We start from the raw sequence: 13,918 nt of genomic DNA, 5'->3' as shown, positions 1-13,918 counted from the left end.
CATCCTTCGCCATGAGGTGAAGTTTGTTGGCCATTCAGTAAAAGCACTTGAAGCCCACTTAAACTGCCACTGCCTTGATGTTTGCACTACCATTGGTATCACGTGGTGACGTTCCTGCCTACCCACTAGAGTAATTGCCTCTCAACGATGACAGCAATGATGTCTGCCATATGCACCTCATTGAGAACTTTGCAGTAGCCAGCCCAGTGGTCCTCCATCTGACCCTGCTTGACAATGGTCATCCCACCCTGAACCTTTGGGTTGCCACCAGTGCATAGTAAGTGAGAGGTATGGATGCTGCGACTGAGAGCAGGTCTAGATGTCTGATGTGACATGCAGACTTCTCCCAGTGGCATGAGAGAACTGTGCCTGCACATGCTTGAGCGGCCTGTGGAAGCCAAAATTCTTAGCAACAGAAAAGGGCTGCCTGTCTATGGCGATCATCTCAGTGATGTGCTAAGTGATGCACCTTAATGTCTTCTGGATCCTTCCTCTTGGCACACTAGTGCCCCATGCACCAAACATATCTGCCAGAGATGATTGGCATCCCTTCCCTACAGGAGATCTGGGGGGACAGTGCCAGAGGTGTTTGCGGAATGACCCCCTTCCTGGTGGCCCTGCACAGCCAGTCTCTCTCTCCCCAAGAAGAGGCACCAATTGATGGTGTTTTTTCAAGTGGCTCTTGAGGCTGGATGTTAAGAGATGATGGAGGTCTTTCCCTCAACTGACCTGGGTCTTACAGTGCTGGTAATGTGCACAGTGGGGGTCCTCTGTCCTCTGGAGGTACACCCACAAGTTGGAAGTAAAGAAGAACCCAGGAGTTGCCTCCTGTAGGGTGTTTGGACTAGAGACATTGTATCTAGGGGAGGCAGAAGGAGATGGCTGACAGAGAATGGGTTGACATGTGAGAATCACTACCACAATCTCTTCCTCTATTTCCACCATCTTTTCCTTCGGCCTCTCCCTGGAAAACATGTTGTTGGCCCCAAAGGAAACTGGGGAAGGCTCACCATTGGAGGGTCCCTCCACCAATTCCTCCAGCATCCTCCAGGTCTCTGGGGTGAGCTTGAGAGATGGAAAATTCATGTCCTCCAAGCCCACCCCAAAGGTGCTGCTTCTCTTCCCATTACTGAGTCTCAATAGCTAGAGGAGGGGGAGCCTCAGCAGCCACAGTCCTCCCCTTCCCCTCCACCCCTGTAGTCTTAGCCCTTACTTCCCTCCCAGGCCCTTCTCCACTCTCTCACTCATTTCTTTCCCCTTTTACCAACACTAACCTACAAAAATTTACCAGCCCACCCAAAATACCTAGCCAAGAATCTGAGGGTTTTTTTAAAGGTACTCTGACATTACCTATCTACTTTAAAGGCTAGCTAATGGTTTGGCTCTGACCTGGAGATGGACACAAATCTCTTTTTAAAATGTATTGTCGAAGGCTTTCATGGCCGGAGAACGATGGTTGTTGTGGGTTTTCCGGGCTGTATTGCCGTGGTTTTGGCATTGTAGTTCCTGACGTTTCGCCAGCAGCTGTGGCTGGCATCTTCAGAGGTGTAGCACCAAAAGACAGAGATCTCTCAGTGTCACAGTGTGGAAAAGATGTAGGCCATTTGTATCTACTCAGGAGGGGTGGGGTTGAGCTGAGTCATCCTGTAAGAGTTTCCCAGGGTGTGGAATGCTAATGGCGGGAGGCTTCACTGTATCCTGAGGAGGTTCTTTTGCATATGGATTGGTACTTGATGTGCTAATCTTCTCTGCAGGGCTATTGTCGGGTGTGGAGTGTTTTGTTAGCCTGGTGTTTTTCAGAACTGGAAACCATGCTCTGTTCATTCTTAAGGTTTCTTCTTTCCTGTTGAAGTTTTGCTTATGCTTGTGAATTTCAATGGCTTCCCTGTGCAGTCTGACAAAGTAGTTGGAAGTGTTGTCCAGTATTTTGGTGTCCTGGAATAAGATACTGTGCCCTGTTTGCGTTAGGCTATGTTCAGCCACTGCTGATTTTTCAGGTTGTCCAAGTCTGCAGTGTCTTTCATGTTCTTTTATTCTTGTCTGGATGCTACGCTTTGTGGTCCCGATGTAAACTTGTCCACAGCTGCAGGGTATACGGTATACTCCTGCAGAGGTGAGGGGGTCTCTACTGTCTTTTGCTGATCGTAGCATCTGTTGTATTTTTCGGGTGGGTCTGAACACTGCTTGAAGGTTATGCTTTTTCATAAGCTTTCCCATCTGATCAGTAATTCCTTTGATATATGGCAAAAACACTTTTCCTGTAGGAGACTGTTTTTCCTTGGTTGTTTGATTCATCCTGGGTTTGATTGCTCTTCGGATTTCATTTCTGGAGTAGCCATTTGCCTGAAGTGCATGGTTTAGATGATTAATTTCCTCATTGAGAAAGTGCGGCTCACATATCCGTCTTGCACGATCCACTAATGTTTTCATTATGCCTCTTTTCTGTCGGGGGTGGTGATTGGAGTTTTTGTGTAAGTACCGATCAGTGTGAGTTGGTTTCCTGTAGACCTTGTGACCTAACTGAAAGTTTGCTTTGCGGATGACCAAGGTATCCAGGAATGGGAGTTTTCCCTCGATTTCTTTCTCCATTGTGAATTGTATGTTCAGGTGGATGTTGTTGAGATGATTCAAAAACCCCATCAATTCTTCCTCCCCATGGCTCCAAATGATAAATGTATCATCCACAAACCGGAACCATACACTAGGTTTGTGGGGTGCTGATTCTAGAGCTGTTTTTTCAAAATGTTCCATGTAGAAGTTTGCTATAACTGGGCTGAGTGGGCTCCCCATGGCCACCCCATTCATCTATTCATAGAATTCGTTGTCCCATTGGAAGTAACTGGTTGTCAGACAATGGTGGAATAAGGCTGTTACATCCTCTGGGAAAATCTGATTAATAAGTGCAATAGTGTCTTTTACTGGAACCTTGGTAAACAGGGATACAACATCAAAACTGACAAGTGTGTCTTGTACAGTATGTCTTGTATGTCTTGTACAGACAGTAGAGACCCCCTCACCTCTGCAGGAGTATACCGTATACCCTGCAGCTGTGGACAAGTTTACATCGGGACCACAAAGCGTAGCATCCAGACAAGAATAAAAGAACATGAAAGACACTGCAGACTTGGACAACCTGAAAAATCAGCAGTGGCTGAACATAGCCTAACGCAAACAGGGCACAGTATCTTATTCCAGGACACCAAAATACTGGACAACACTTCCAACTACTTTGTCAGACTGCACAGGGAAGCCATTGAAATTCACAAGCATAAGCAAAACTTCAACAGGAAAGAAGAAACCTTAAGAATGAACAGAGCATGGTTTCCAGTTCTGAAAAACACCAGGCTAACAAAACACTCCACACCCGACAATAGCCCTGCAGAGAAGATTAGCACATCAAGTACCAATCCATATGCAAAAGAACCTCCTCAGGATACAGTGAAGCCTCCTGCCATTAGCATTCCACACCCTGGGAAACTCTTACAGGATGACTCAGCTCAACCCCACCCCTCCTGAGTAGATACAAATGACCTGCCAACATCTTTTCCACACTGTGACACTGAGAGATCTCTGTCTTTTGGTGCTATACAGGATACAACAACCTCTTTTTAAAAGGTTTTATTTAGGTGTGTGGTATTAATAACTATCTACACTAGCAAGCAACTTAATTCTTCTTCAGGAATCAAGCTACTCTGAACCCAGTCGCAGAAGTCAGCCTTTACAAACCCGAACAAACTACTTCAAAAGTGCCTGGCCTGGCTCCAAGACAGCCAGAGCAAAGGTGGGCAGCAGACTAGTTAGATTAGGTCACTATGGGTGGCCTATTTATAATTAATGGAATACACATCTACCCTTCTGAATTCTTCATACACAGGGGAAAACAGAACCTCTCCCCCAGGAGAAAAACCAGCAAAACGAACACCAAAGTTCAAAAGCCAAACCAAAGCACCACAAGAGTAAAAGTAGTTTCTAAAAGGCAAACTTTAAGACCAAACTTGTTCTGCCCCCCAACTCTATCCCTCCCAGACACCAGGCCAACCCCCCTCCTCTAAAAGTCATGAAAAACGAGTGAGTCTACGACTCTCAAACTAGGCAGAAGGCAGAACAGAAGTCCTCTAGGTGCAGCTCTTTTCTTTCTCAGCACTGCAGCAGCAGTAGAGGCATAGGGCAGGCAGGAATCCACTGGCCAAGCAGGATGGAATCCACTCCAAAAATAGATCAGCCAGACCAGAGAGAGCCAACAACCACCAGTAGCAGCGTCTCAATCTCAAGGCCAGACCATGTCACACAAAATGGAGGCTGCTCTGAGGCAAGTCTCATTTAAGTCTTGCAAGTAGTTTGAAAAAGGCTCTAACCTTCTAAGAGAATTCCATTGGTCAGAGAAGGAGAGCTCCTGCAAGAATTGGCCACTCACTCCCCATCACTATCTCATTCTTCCTCTCTCAGCTGCACTCGCCCCTCCCTCTTCCCCTTCCATCTGGTAAAAAAGGCAGGAAACAGGTTCTTTTGCTGTTTCTTTGCAGGGAAAAAGCAAGATAACAGCTAAGTCATGATTCCCAAATTAACCTGAATTAATTCAGGGGTTTAAATTCAGGATCCAAAATTGGACCCAGGATTCTTTAATTTGATCCAGGAAAGCTGAATTTTGCTGAATTGGAAAGAAAAATTGCCCCCCTCCGAATCCTAGACCTGAATTGCACACTCCTAATAGCTTGCCTAAAGCCACCCAATTTCTGCCATCAATTGAACTCATGACAGAGAATTGGAGACTTTCTGGTTCACAGCTCAAATCTCTTTATCACTAAGTTACAGTAATTCTAGTATCATTATTGATAAGGGGTTTTTTTTTCTTTTTTAATATTCAGCATACACAGCATGCTAAAGTAGTATCTAGCAGACTCAATTTAGGCACCTAAACTGAGTACTCACATCTTTTAAAATCAGCACCAAGACAGCTATTCATCTGAATTAAAGGAGACGATCAAGTTCAGAACATCTATAGGTTGTAGTGCCAATCACTTGAGGGGACTTATGACACTAGCAGGGCAAAACACAAACTTTAAATGAAGAGAAAATGTACCTCCCTTGATTCAGTTGTAAAGCTGAATTTAAGCTAAACATTTTGTTGAATTGTCTGTTTCCTAAATTTGAAATTGTGACATTATTTACATTCATTTTGATGCATTTGACTTTCCAATTGTTTTGGTCAGAAAAGCAATCTCTTCAATGTATTAAAGAGAGTTTCTCTTACAAAAATCTACATCCTTCTTCATGCAGCCAACCGTATAGTAAATTTCATTTGAGGAAGCATCTTAGTACAATCTATAAGAGGCTTTGACGACTAGGTTCCAGCCTCTTTCTTATTGCATTGCGTGCCATTGCAAACTCTTATGTTAATATCAAGAGACAATCAGAATGCTACCATATAGACAAAAGCAAATCTTGAAGCATTTATGGCATTCCATACAAAATCATATTTTGATGCACTAACATATTTTAATTTTAAATCCATCAAAAAAGCCTAATCAACATGATGAAACAGTTGCCTTTGCAAATTTTATTTAAGCTGGGAAAATGAATTTTGAAGTTCTAGGAGCTCTGTGGCGCAGAGTGGTAAGTTGCAGTACTGCAGCCCAAGCTCCGCTCACAAGTTGAGTTCAATCCTAGCGGAAGCCAGGTTCACATAGCCGGCTCAATATTGACTCAGCCTTCCATCCTTCCGAGGTCGGTAAAATGAGTACCCAGTTGCCTGGGAGTAGAATGTAGATGACTGGGGAAGGCAATGGCAAACCACCCTGTAACAAAAAGTCTGCTAAGAAAACGTCGTGATGCGACGTCCCCCCCCCCCCCATGGAACAGTAATGACTCGGTATTTGCACAGGGGACTACCTTTAAGGAATTCATCTGCAATTTTGATATCAGGAGCAGAAGTAGCTTCTGTGGCCCACAGGAAGCTATTTTCATCCAGTCATTAAACATAATTGCCTGTTTTGCTGTATGGTGGGATGGGGGAACATGCGGTTGGGATCAAATGAAGTATACGGGACAGAGTTTTGGACTGTTCTCAAATCCTGACAAGACACTGTCTCAGGCTAATACACTTCAAAGCTGTCCCAGAAATGATGCAAAAGGGGCATCAGGGTTTATCAGTCTTCAGAGGTTTGCTTGGTGATTGCAGGGCCACCACATGTACTTCTTTTAACTGCTCTTGGAGTATGGTGAGCCAGGGCTGAAGTGTGGTAGCTGCTCAGTCTCACATGAAAGGGCAGCTGGTGTGTATATGTTTGTGCATGTACAGACCTGTGCTCCCCTGAAAGCACAAAGTTCCCAGAAGCAATACAAATCAATGATAGCAATACAGAGTCTTTCTAAGAAGCTCCCCATTATGACACTAATCAGGTACCATAGATCCTTTTGCTACAGTGCGTCTTATCATCATCTTCTTCTACTAGAATTTCAGATTCAGAACTTGCATAGGTTACATATGTAGCTTTCCAGAGGCATTTTTTGCTTAAGTTCTGTGTGTATTATTCCAAAGTTCTCACATGGTTGACCCTTTGCTTTCCCAAAATTCCCATGTGATAGGAACAAAGCCCTGTTACCTCACTGGCAGACCAGAGAAGTAAATTCAAGAAACAAATAAAAAGCCTTTTCTGAGCTTGCTGAGAACACTCCTTAGTACTTGCTGCAAAAAACATTTGGTTTCTGAAGAGAAATTAGAAAGGAGAAAAAGAGACTGAGTGAATGCATTCATTCATTTAGCTAGTTCTCGCTCACCCATTCATTCCAGTGAGGGCTACGTCCATAGAGGGAAACAAAAAATTAGTTTCCAAATTCTTCTTTCCCAATTTCCCTTTTAGAACTGCTTTGTATGCACTTGCACACATTGTAAAGAAAGGACTGCTTCACCCAATGCCTCCCTCAAAGCAGGGTTATTTGTCAGATCACCTCATACACCAAACGTGACTTTACAGATATGGCCTGACTCACTAATTAGTACATCCCATTGCTTATTGATCAAGGGCTATATTCTGCAGTGTGTCTCAGAGGAACCCATTAATGTCATCTGTGCTACAATACATGGAGCCCTATGTTGGATTACAACCCACATCTGTTCATCTTGTACCTTGAAAACCTGGGGAGGGGGTGTCACCATGAATCTACTGTGACTTGATGGCACTTCACACATTCAGAGCCATGGGCTAGTATCAAAATCTCTCAGATCTATATTGTTTCCAGCTAATATCTGGGATGAAGTGAGAGTAGCCAAGAGTATTCCTTCTCTTCCCTTTTCGTCTTCACCCTGGAACTCTCTGAAAAGAAAAACTTTGTTACATGCCTGTACTATGCTGCTGTAGTCTGGGATGTCCTCAGGGACAGTAGCCTCATAGCTGCTCTGAAGGAAGATGGGCCGATTGTCATTAACATCCAGCACAGTGACATGCACAGCAGCTGTTCCAGTCCTCCTTTTGCCTGTGGGGCCATTATCTGTGGGGAACAAAGACAGAATATAGTGTCACAGTATAAAAACAAAAGTCAGTAGTACTGAAAGAATGCTGATGAAATGCGAAAAGTTCACAAGCAAACAAGGTCAAAACACTGTTATTTGATCCAGCAGCCCTAAGCTTCTACATCTCTCTTTTTTCTGGAGCCAGCTTGTACATCCCTGCAGCCAGTTTGGTGTAGTGGTTAAGAGCAGTGGGACTCTAACCTGGAAAACCAAGTTTGATTTCCCACTCCTCCACTTAAAGCGAACTGGGTGACCTTGGGTCAGTCACAGCCTCTAGGAGCTCTCTTAGCCCCACCCACCTCACAAGGTGCTTGTTGTGGGGATAATGACAACATACTTTGTAAACCACTCTGAGTGGGCATTAAGTTGTCCTGAAGGGCAATATATACATTGAATGTCATTATTGTTATTATCATTAGTAACTCCAGGCTGGTCTTGAAATTTAATGTATCTTCAAGTTGCACAACCAATGGAAGATAAAATGAGGCAAAATGAGCCGCAAGATAATGATGGCACTGCCTGGTGGCTATGTTGGATAGGCTAATTATGCACTGGTTCCAACATAAATAGATGGGATTTAGTATGCATTTTCAGTAGGATCCACATTAGATTTCATTTACATTACAAAAGCTTATAATTATGCCTTTATCAGAGATGTTTGTGTTACTCTGACTTGTAATTACTGACTTGTTGAATAATGCTTTCAGACTAGATTATAGGTAGGAGACTGACACTGGATCTGGATTGGCTCTACATGGAGCTGATTTCATAATGCCTGTGACAATAAACGTAGCTAGATGATGAGTGGTGGTTGGCTTGATGAGTGTTTTCAACAATACGCTTCATCAGTCCACAAACTTTCTTGCAATATGTTAGTTGACTACACATGGCACAAAGCCAAGTCCAATGTTAGATTGATTTAAAGTGCATTCCAGACAAGAACCACCAGTGAACACAGAGAGGAAATTTAATTCTCTCTCCTTCTGTGTGAGTCAAAGTAAGTGTGTTTTTCTCCTTGTAAAATTTAAACAGACAAAATATAAATGAGTGTCATTGCCTTAATTTTTATTTGTGATATGAAGAAATGAAATACTCAGCTGGTTCTAAATTAACAGCAACATTAACTTCAGTACTGCATTTTTAAACCCACTTCCAGAAAAACAATCTTCTGTGTGCTTATTATTAAGTTCTGTAGCAAAATGTGAGTGTTTATATTTGCAGAATGTCAGTCTGAATTTGTCATTGTTTTATTTTTTTTCTGTTTTAGTGTTACTGGAGAGGCTGTGAAAGAAATAATGTCTTATACATAAAGAATATGAACCTGAATTGTTTTAAATACTATTGAAAATGCCTAACTCCATCAATTAGCTGATATTATTTTATAAATTTGTGCTGCACAATACGTTTTCTGTTATCAAAGACCAGCCTTGTTTAGCGTGTATGTCTCACTGATAAAACACGTATCTGGAAGCTTAGTTTATTTAACTATATAATATGGCAGGGAATATTTTTTTCAAACATGTTAAGAAGATATAGAATCTCTCTTTTCTAGAGCTACAAAGTGGTCCCTCTCCAGAATATAACTTTAAAAGTCATAACAAGCCTAAGACTGACTGGAGATTTTAAAAAAGAAACTTTTTAATGCTGTATAAAAACATTTCTTAAATATGGAGTGAGATAATGGAATTGAACGAAAATTTTAGAAATCATAACAAAATACTGCATCATTAATTTGTATGAGTCCTTTGAAAACACTTCCTTCTTTCCATTGTATCCCAAATGGTGCAGAATGGAATGTGTATCAGTTGCTTGGAAAATCGTAATAAAAACAGTCCACAAGACATTCTTACCAATAGCCTCTAGGATGAGTGTATAGGATGGCACAGTCTCTCTATCCAGACTGACGACTGTTCTAACTACTCCATCTCTAAAGCCGACACTGAACTTCCCATCCTGGTTCCCACCTACAAAAGAAAAAAATGAGCAAGGAGTTCAAAGAATGAAGGATGCTGAAACGGAAACACTCTAGAAATAAGTATTGAGGAACCAAGATATTCAGAAACAGCCATCAAAACCACCTCTATATATTTCATATTCCTCTCCATTCATGTGTGCACATATATAAAGATCTAGGCACACCTAGAATTTGATAGCACCAATCTGTGCATACCAACCTATTTTAGAATGTAGTTTCACAGCTGTGACAACTGACACTCCCACAGATTTATCAAACATTGTTGAAGAAGGAGAACAACAATGGCTTGGATTATACACGCACATGGGTTAACCAGTTGGGAACAGAGGTACACCTAATATTTGAAAATATATTTGGGAAAATATCTATAGGTATGCTTTATGCTTTGCCCTAAGGAAAAACTATTATAAAATATTAATCCATAATACTTGACTCCCTATAAATGATGTAAAATTTATGACAATAAGAGAAGTAACTCTTGTAAATGGAAGATTTGTTTTAACTTACCGTTAAGCTTCCTTTCTTGGTGGTCTAGACCTTACTTCTGGGATATAGCTCCTCCTCTCTGAAGGCAGGGTCAGTCAGCTGATTTTGATCCCAGAGGGGTGCGGCTTGTCCCAGGGATCGCCAGTCCATTCTCAAGCCTTGACTCCCCATAATGATACCAAGAGGGAAAACAACTCCTCTTAACCTTTTTAAAAATAGTAAGATCCCTCCCTGCCACCAGCAGGAGGAAAGCTACCATCCTAATTCTCCAGCCAATCTTGTCAGCTGCCCCCAACAAACTCAAGTGAGTAGGACTGTCTTACTCCTGGATCACCAAGACAGGAAGCTTCACAGTAAGTGAAAATAAATATTCCATTTTCTGGTGGTCCTAGGAGTGGGGCAGTCCTTACTTCTCGGACATAAAAAAAATAGTGTTCCCCAAGGTGGATCGTCCAGCTTCCGGGCCTAAAGGGTGTGTTGTAGTACCCTCAAAATTGCCTCTGCAGAGGTCAACTTATATATTCTGTAGTCCCTGGTGAGTGAGTGCACAGAGTTTCTTAAATTATTGTGATAAGAACAAACTCTCCCTAAATTTTGAGAAGTCCAAAATTATCGTATTTGGTCGAAGCTGGAGGCCCTTTAATTGGACTGTACAAGGTAACTCCATTGAACAGGTGAAGAGCTTCAGATATCTCGGAATCCATTTCCACTACAGTGGAAATTGGGCCACTCATATTAGGGAAGCTGCAAGGGCAGTGAACAGCAGTGAACTTGCAATCTCTCGCTTCTTTTACACAAAAGGAAATCAATTTATACCTGCTGTCCTTAAAGTGTTTAACTATAAAATATGCGCTAAGGTACTATATGGTGCTCCTATTTGGATTTCCACTTCCATCGAAGCTATCGAAAGAGTCCAATCTAAATTTCTTAGGAAAATCTTGGGGCTTCCAGCTTGCGTATCTTATGCAGAAATTTGCCTCGAGACAAACCAGAGATGTTTAGTTACAAAGGCATGGATCTCAACCTTCAAATTCTGGCTTCGCCTACATTTTCGAAGTGGGCCTAATAGTCTCATAATGTATATGTTACGCGAGCCTAACACGTGTGACTGGTTGAACTATATCGAAAGGAAAATTACACTGATGAGGCTCAACATGATTTGTACCTTTTATCTGAGAAGAATGCTTTTGTTAGGATTAAACAGAGGCTAATTGACATGGAGATGCAAGATGTTAGAAGCCTCGCTTCAGGACATTGCTCTCCTGTTCAATGGGGGATTCCATTTAATGATGCGCCGGCAGAGTATTTTTCCTGTTTAATCGATCCCTGTACTCAAAAGGCATTTATGTTGGCCCGTTTTAACATGCTCCCTTCTTCTGTACTATTTGGGAGATTCAAAAAAATCCCATTTGAAGAAAGGTTATGCCCCTGTGGGATGTTGGAAATTGAGGATACAGCCCATGTACTTTTATCATGCAGATTTTATGATGATTTACGAGCATTTTATTTGGATTACCTACTGCAATTGCTGGAGGGCAAATCTGTGGAGAGTAAGATAGTGAGTTTCTTAGCCTCAGCCAAGGTTGAAGTCACTGAAATGGTGGCAAACTTCCTTTACCGTGTATACAAGAGGAGAAGTGTGTTTAGAATGTTTAACAATTAATAGGCTCTGCCTATTTTCTTTTTTTTTAAGTAACATTTTATTGGATAGGTTGAGAACAAACATAGAAATAATGAAATGTATATTTTTTTCTTTCTCCTATTGAGTACAAATTTATCCCCAACCCACCCTTTCCCTCCCCCCCGTCAGACCTCCAACAGCACTTATACCCTATAAATCATACTTTATTCCCTCTAGTTCTATTATTTTCCATAATCTTCAAAGGTAAAGTTACAATCAATACTAAATTCAACAAATTACATAATACTCATCAAAAATTATCCATAGACCACAATTGGTCTTTTACATCCTAATTCTTTTCCAGATAGTCTTTCAGTTTTCTCCAATCCATCAGAAAATCATTTGAACTTTGTTCTTTTAGCTCTCTAGTTAATTTGTCCATTTCCACCATATACAGAAGTTTTTGTATCCACTCATCAACTTCTGGTATCTTGTCTTGTTTCCAATATTGTGCATACAGCAATCTTGCCGCTATAATCATATACCATAATAATGGTCTATCTCTTACATTTATAGTTTCTAAATTAAGCCCTAACAAAAACGTTTCAGGATTTTTCTGCAAATTACATTTCAAAATTTTCAATATTTCAGCATGAATAGAAGCCCAAAATTGTTTTGCCTTATCACAAGTCCACCACATATGGTAAAAGGAACCTTCACGTTCCTGACATTTCCAACACTTATTTGACATTACATTATTCATGTTTGCTAATTTTTTCAGCATTAAATACCATCTATACATCATTTTATAACAATTTTCCTTCAAATTGACACATGTGGATATTCTCAGGGCATTTTTCCATAAATACTCCCATGATTCCACTGTAATCTCTTTATTAAAATTCAATGCCCATTTCACCATTTGAACCTTAACCACTTCATCTTCTGTATACCATTTCAATAATAGTTTATAAAATTTCGAAATCATTTTTCTATCATCTCCTAACAAAAGTTTTTCCATTTCTAAATTTTCCTTTCTGAAACCAAATTTCTTTTTATCTGACTCATATAAGTCTTTAATTTGTCGGTATTGTAGCCATCCATATTTAAAAGTTAAGTCCTCTTCTTTCTTCATTTTAACTATATCTCCATGTATTAACATCAAGTCTTTATAGGTTAGCCATTCCTTCCCTTGATATTCCGAAGGCTCTGCCTATTTTTGACACTGTTTTTGACACTGTTACGGTTATGCCAATAAAGGTTCTGTCTTGTGCGAGTGCACTGATTTCCATGTGGTTGCTTTACAGATGGTCTCTAATGACTAAAAGGATCTATGGGCTACCAATGTTGCTGTCCCCCTTTAGTGAGTGTACCATGATGTCTTGAGGTGTCTCCAGACCTGGCTTTGTATGCCAGATTTAAGTTGCCTTTGTTGCCTTTCCTGTGACAGAAAGACGGTCTTGAGTAGTGTTTATCACTATCCCTAGTGTAATATTTACTGTGTCAGAAGGAAAACTGCTGTTTTCCTCATTGACCACGAAATCATAATCCCGCAGGCAGGCTACCGTCAGTTTCACCACTTCTACTCCAGTAGTAGAGATAAAGCCATGATCAAGATGTCATCCAGATATGGAAAAAGGAGTCACTCTCTGCAGTCTCAGATGTGCTATCAGGGCTACTAGGATTCTGGTGAACACCCTGGGTGGCACTTTCAAGTCAAAAGGCAAAGCCCAATATTAGAAGTGCCTCTGAGAGATTGATGGAAGCCAGAAATTGTCCCTTCTGAATGGCAGTCATGACTGATTTGAGCATTGTGGCCCTTTGGTATTCCAACTGGATTTGTTAAGGGAGGAGGGACTATTCTCCTCTTGATGTTTGGCCTGCTATCTTCCCTTGAATGTTCTGGTACATCACGTGTAATAAAGATTCTTGGACTCCTGAAGGGACTGAAACCTCTTTCTCAAATTCCCTTCCTTCTTTTTTTGAGGGAAGGACTTACTTTATCCTTCACCAAGTATTTGTCCAGAGCTTCTCCACACAGGTTGATGCCTTTGAACAGGACCACTGTTACTTTGGCTTGGACTGAAGGGTCAACATCCCAGTTCCTAAGCCCAGTGTTGTGCCTGGAAGCCATGCTGAAAACCATGGTTCTTGCCAACAATAGCAGAGCATCTAAGAGCATGTTCGTCACAAAGGCTGTTGCCAGGGCTATTTTCTTGGTTCCATACTTCATTCTTGGTTCCATTCTTTGAGGACATTGCTGCTCACTGCAGTCATGTCTGAAAACCCAAGAGAATGCTTCTCTAGCAAAGTGCAAAGCTGCTGC

General features: G+C 41.4%; 1 protein-coding gene across 1 annotated transcript in view; it reads right to left on the bottom strand.

Annotated features, from left to right (window-relative positions):
• The window catches only part of CDH23 (cadherin related 23), an 819,524-nt gene that overhangs the window by 180,530 nt on the left and 625,076 nt on the right, over positions 1-13,918 (bottom strand). Inside the window, exons 28-29 of the mRNA XM_054983948.1 lie at positions 9,361-9,474; positions 7,340-7,488 (exon numbers count right to left, since the gene is read on the bottom strand). Of these exons, the coding sequence (XP_054839923.1) occupies positions 7,340-7,488; positions 9,361-9,474 (263 nt within the window). The remainder of the gene's footprint in view (positions 1-7,339; positions 7,489-9,360; positions 9,475-13,918) is intronic.

The sequence above is a fragment of the Eublepharis macularius genome, chromosome 6 (genome assembly GCF_028583425.1).
Source record: "Eublepharis macularius isolate TG4126 chromosome 6, MPM_Emac_v1.0, whole genome shotgun sequence".
In the NCBI taxonomy this organism is placed as follows: Eukaryota; Metazoa; Chordata; class Lepidosauria; order Squamata; family Eublepharidae; genus Eublepharis; species Eublepharis macularius.
This window is presented reverse-complemented; position numbering and strand designations above follow the sequence as displayed.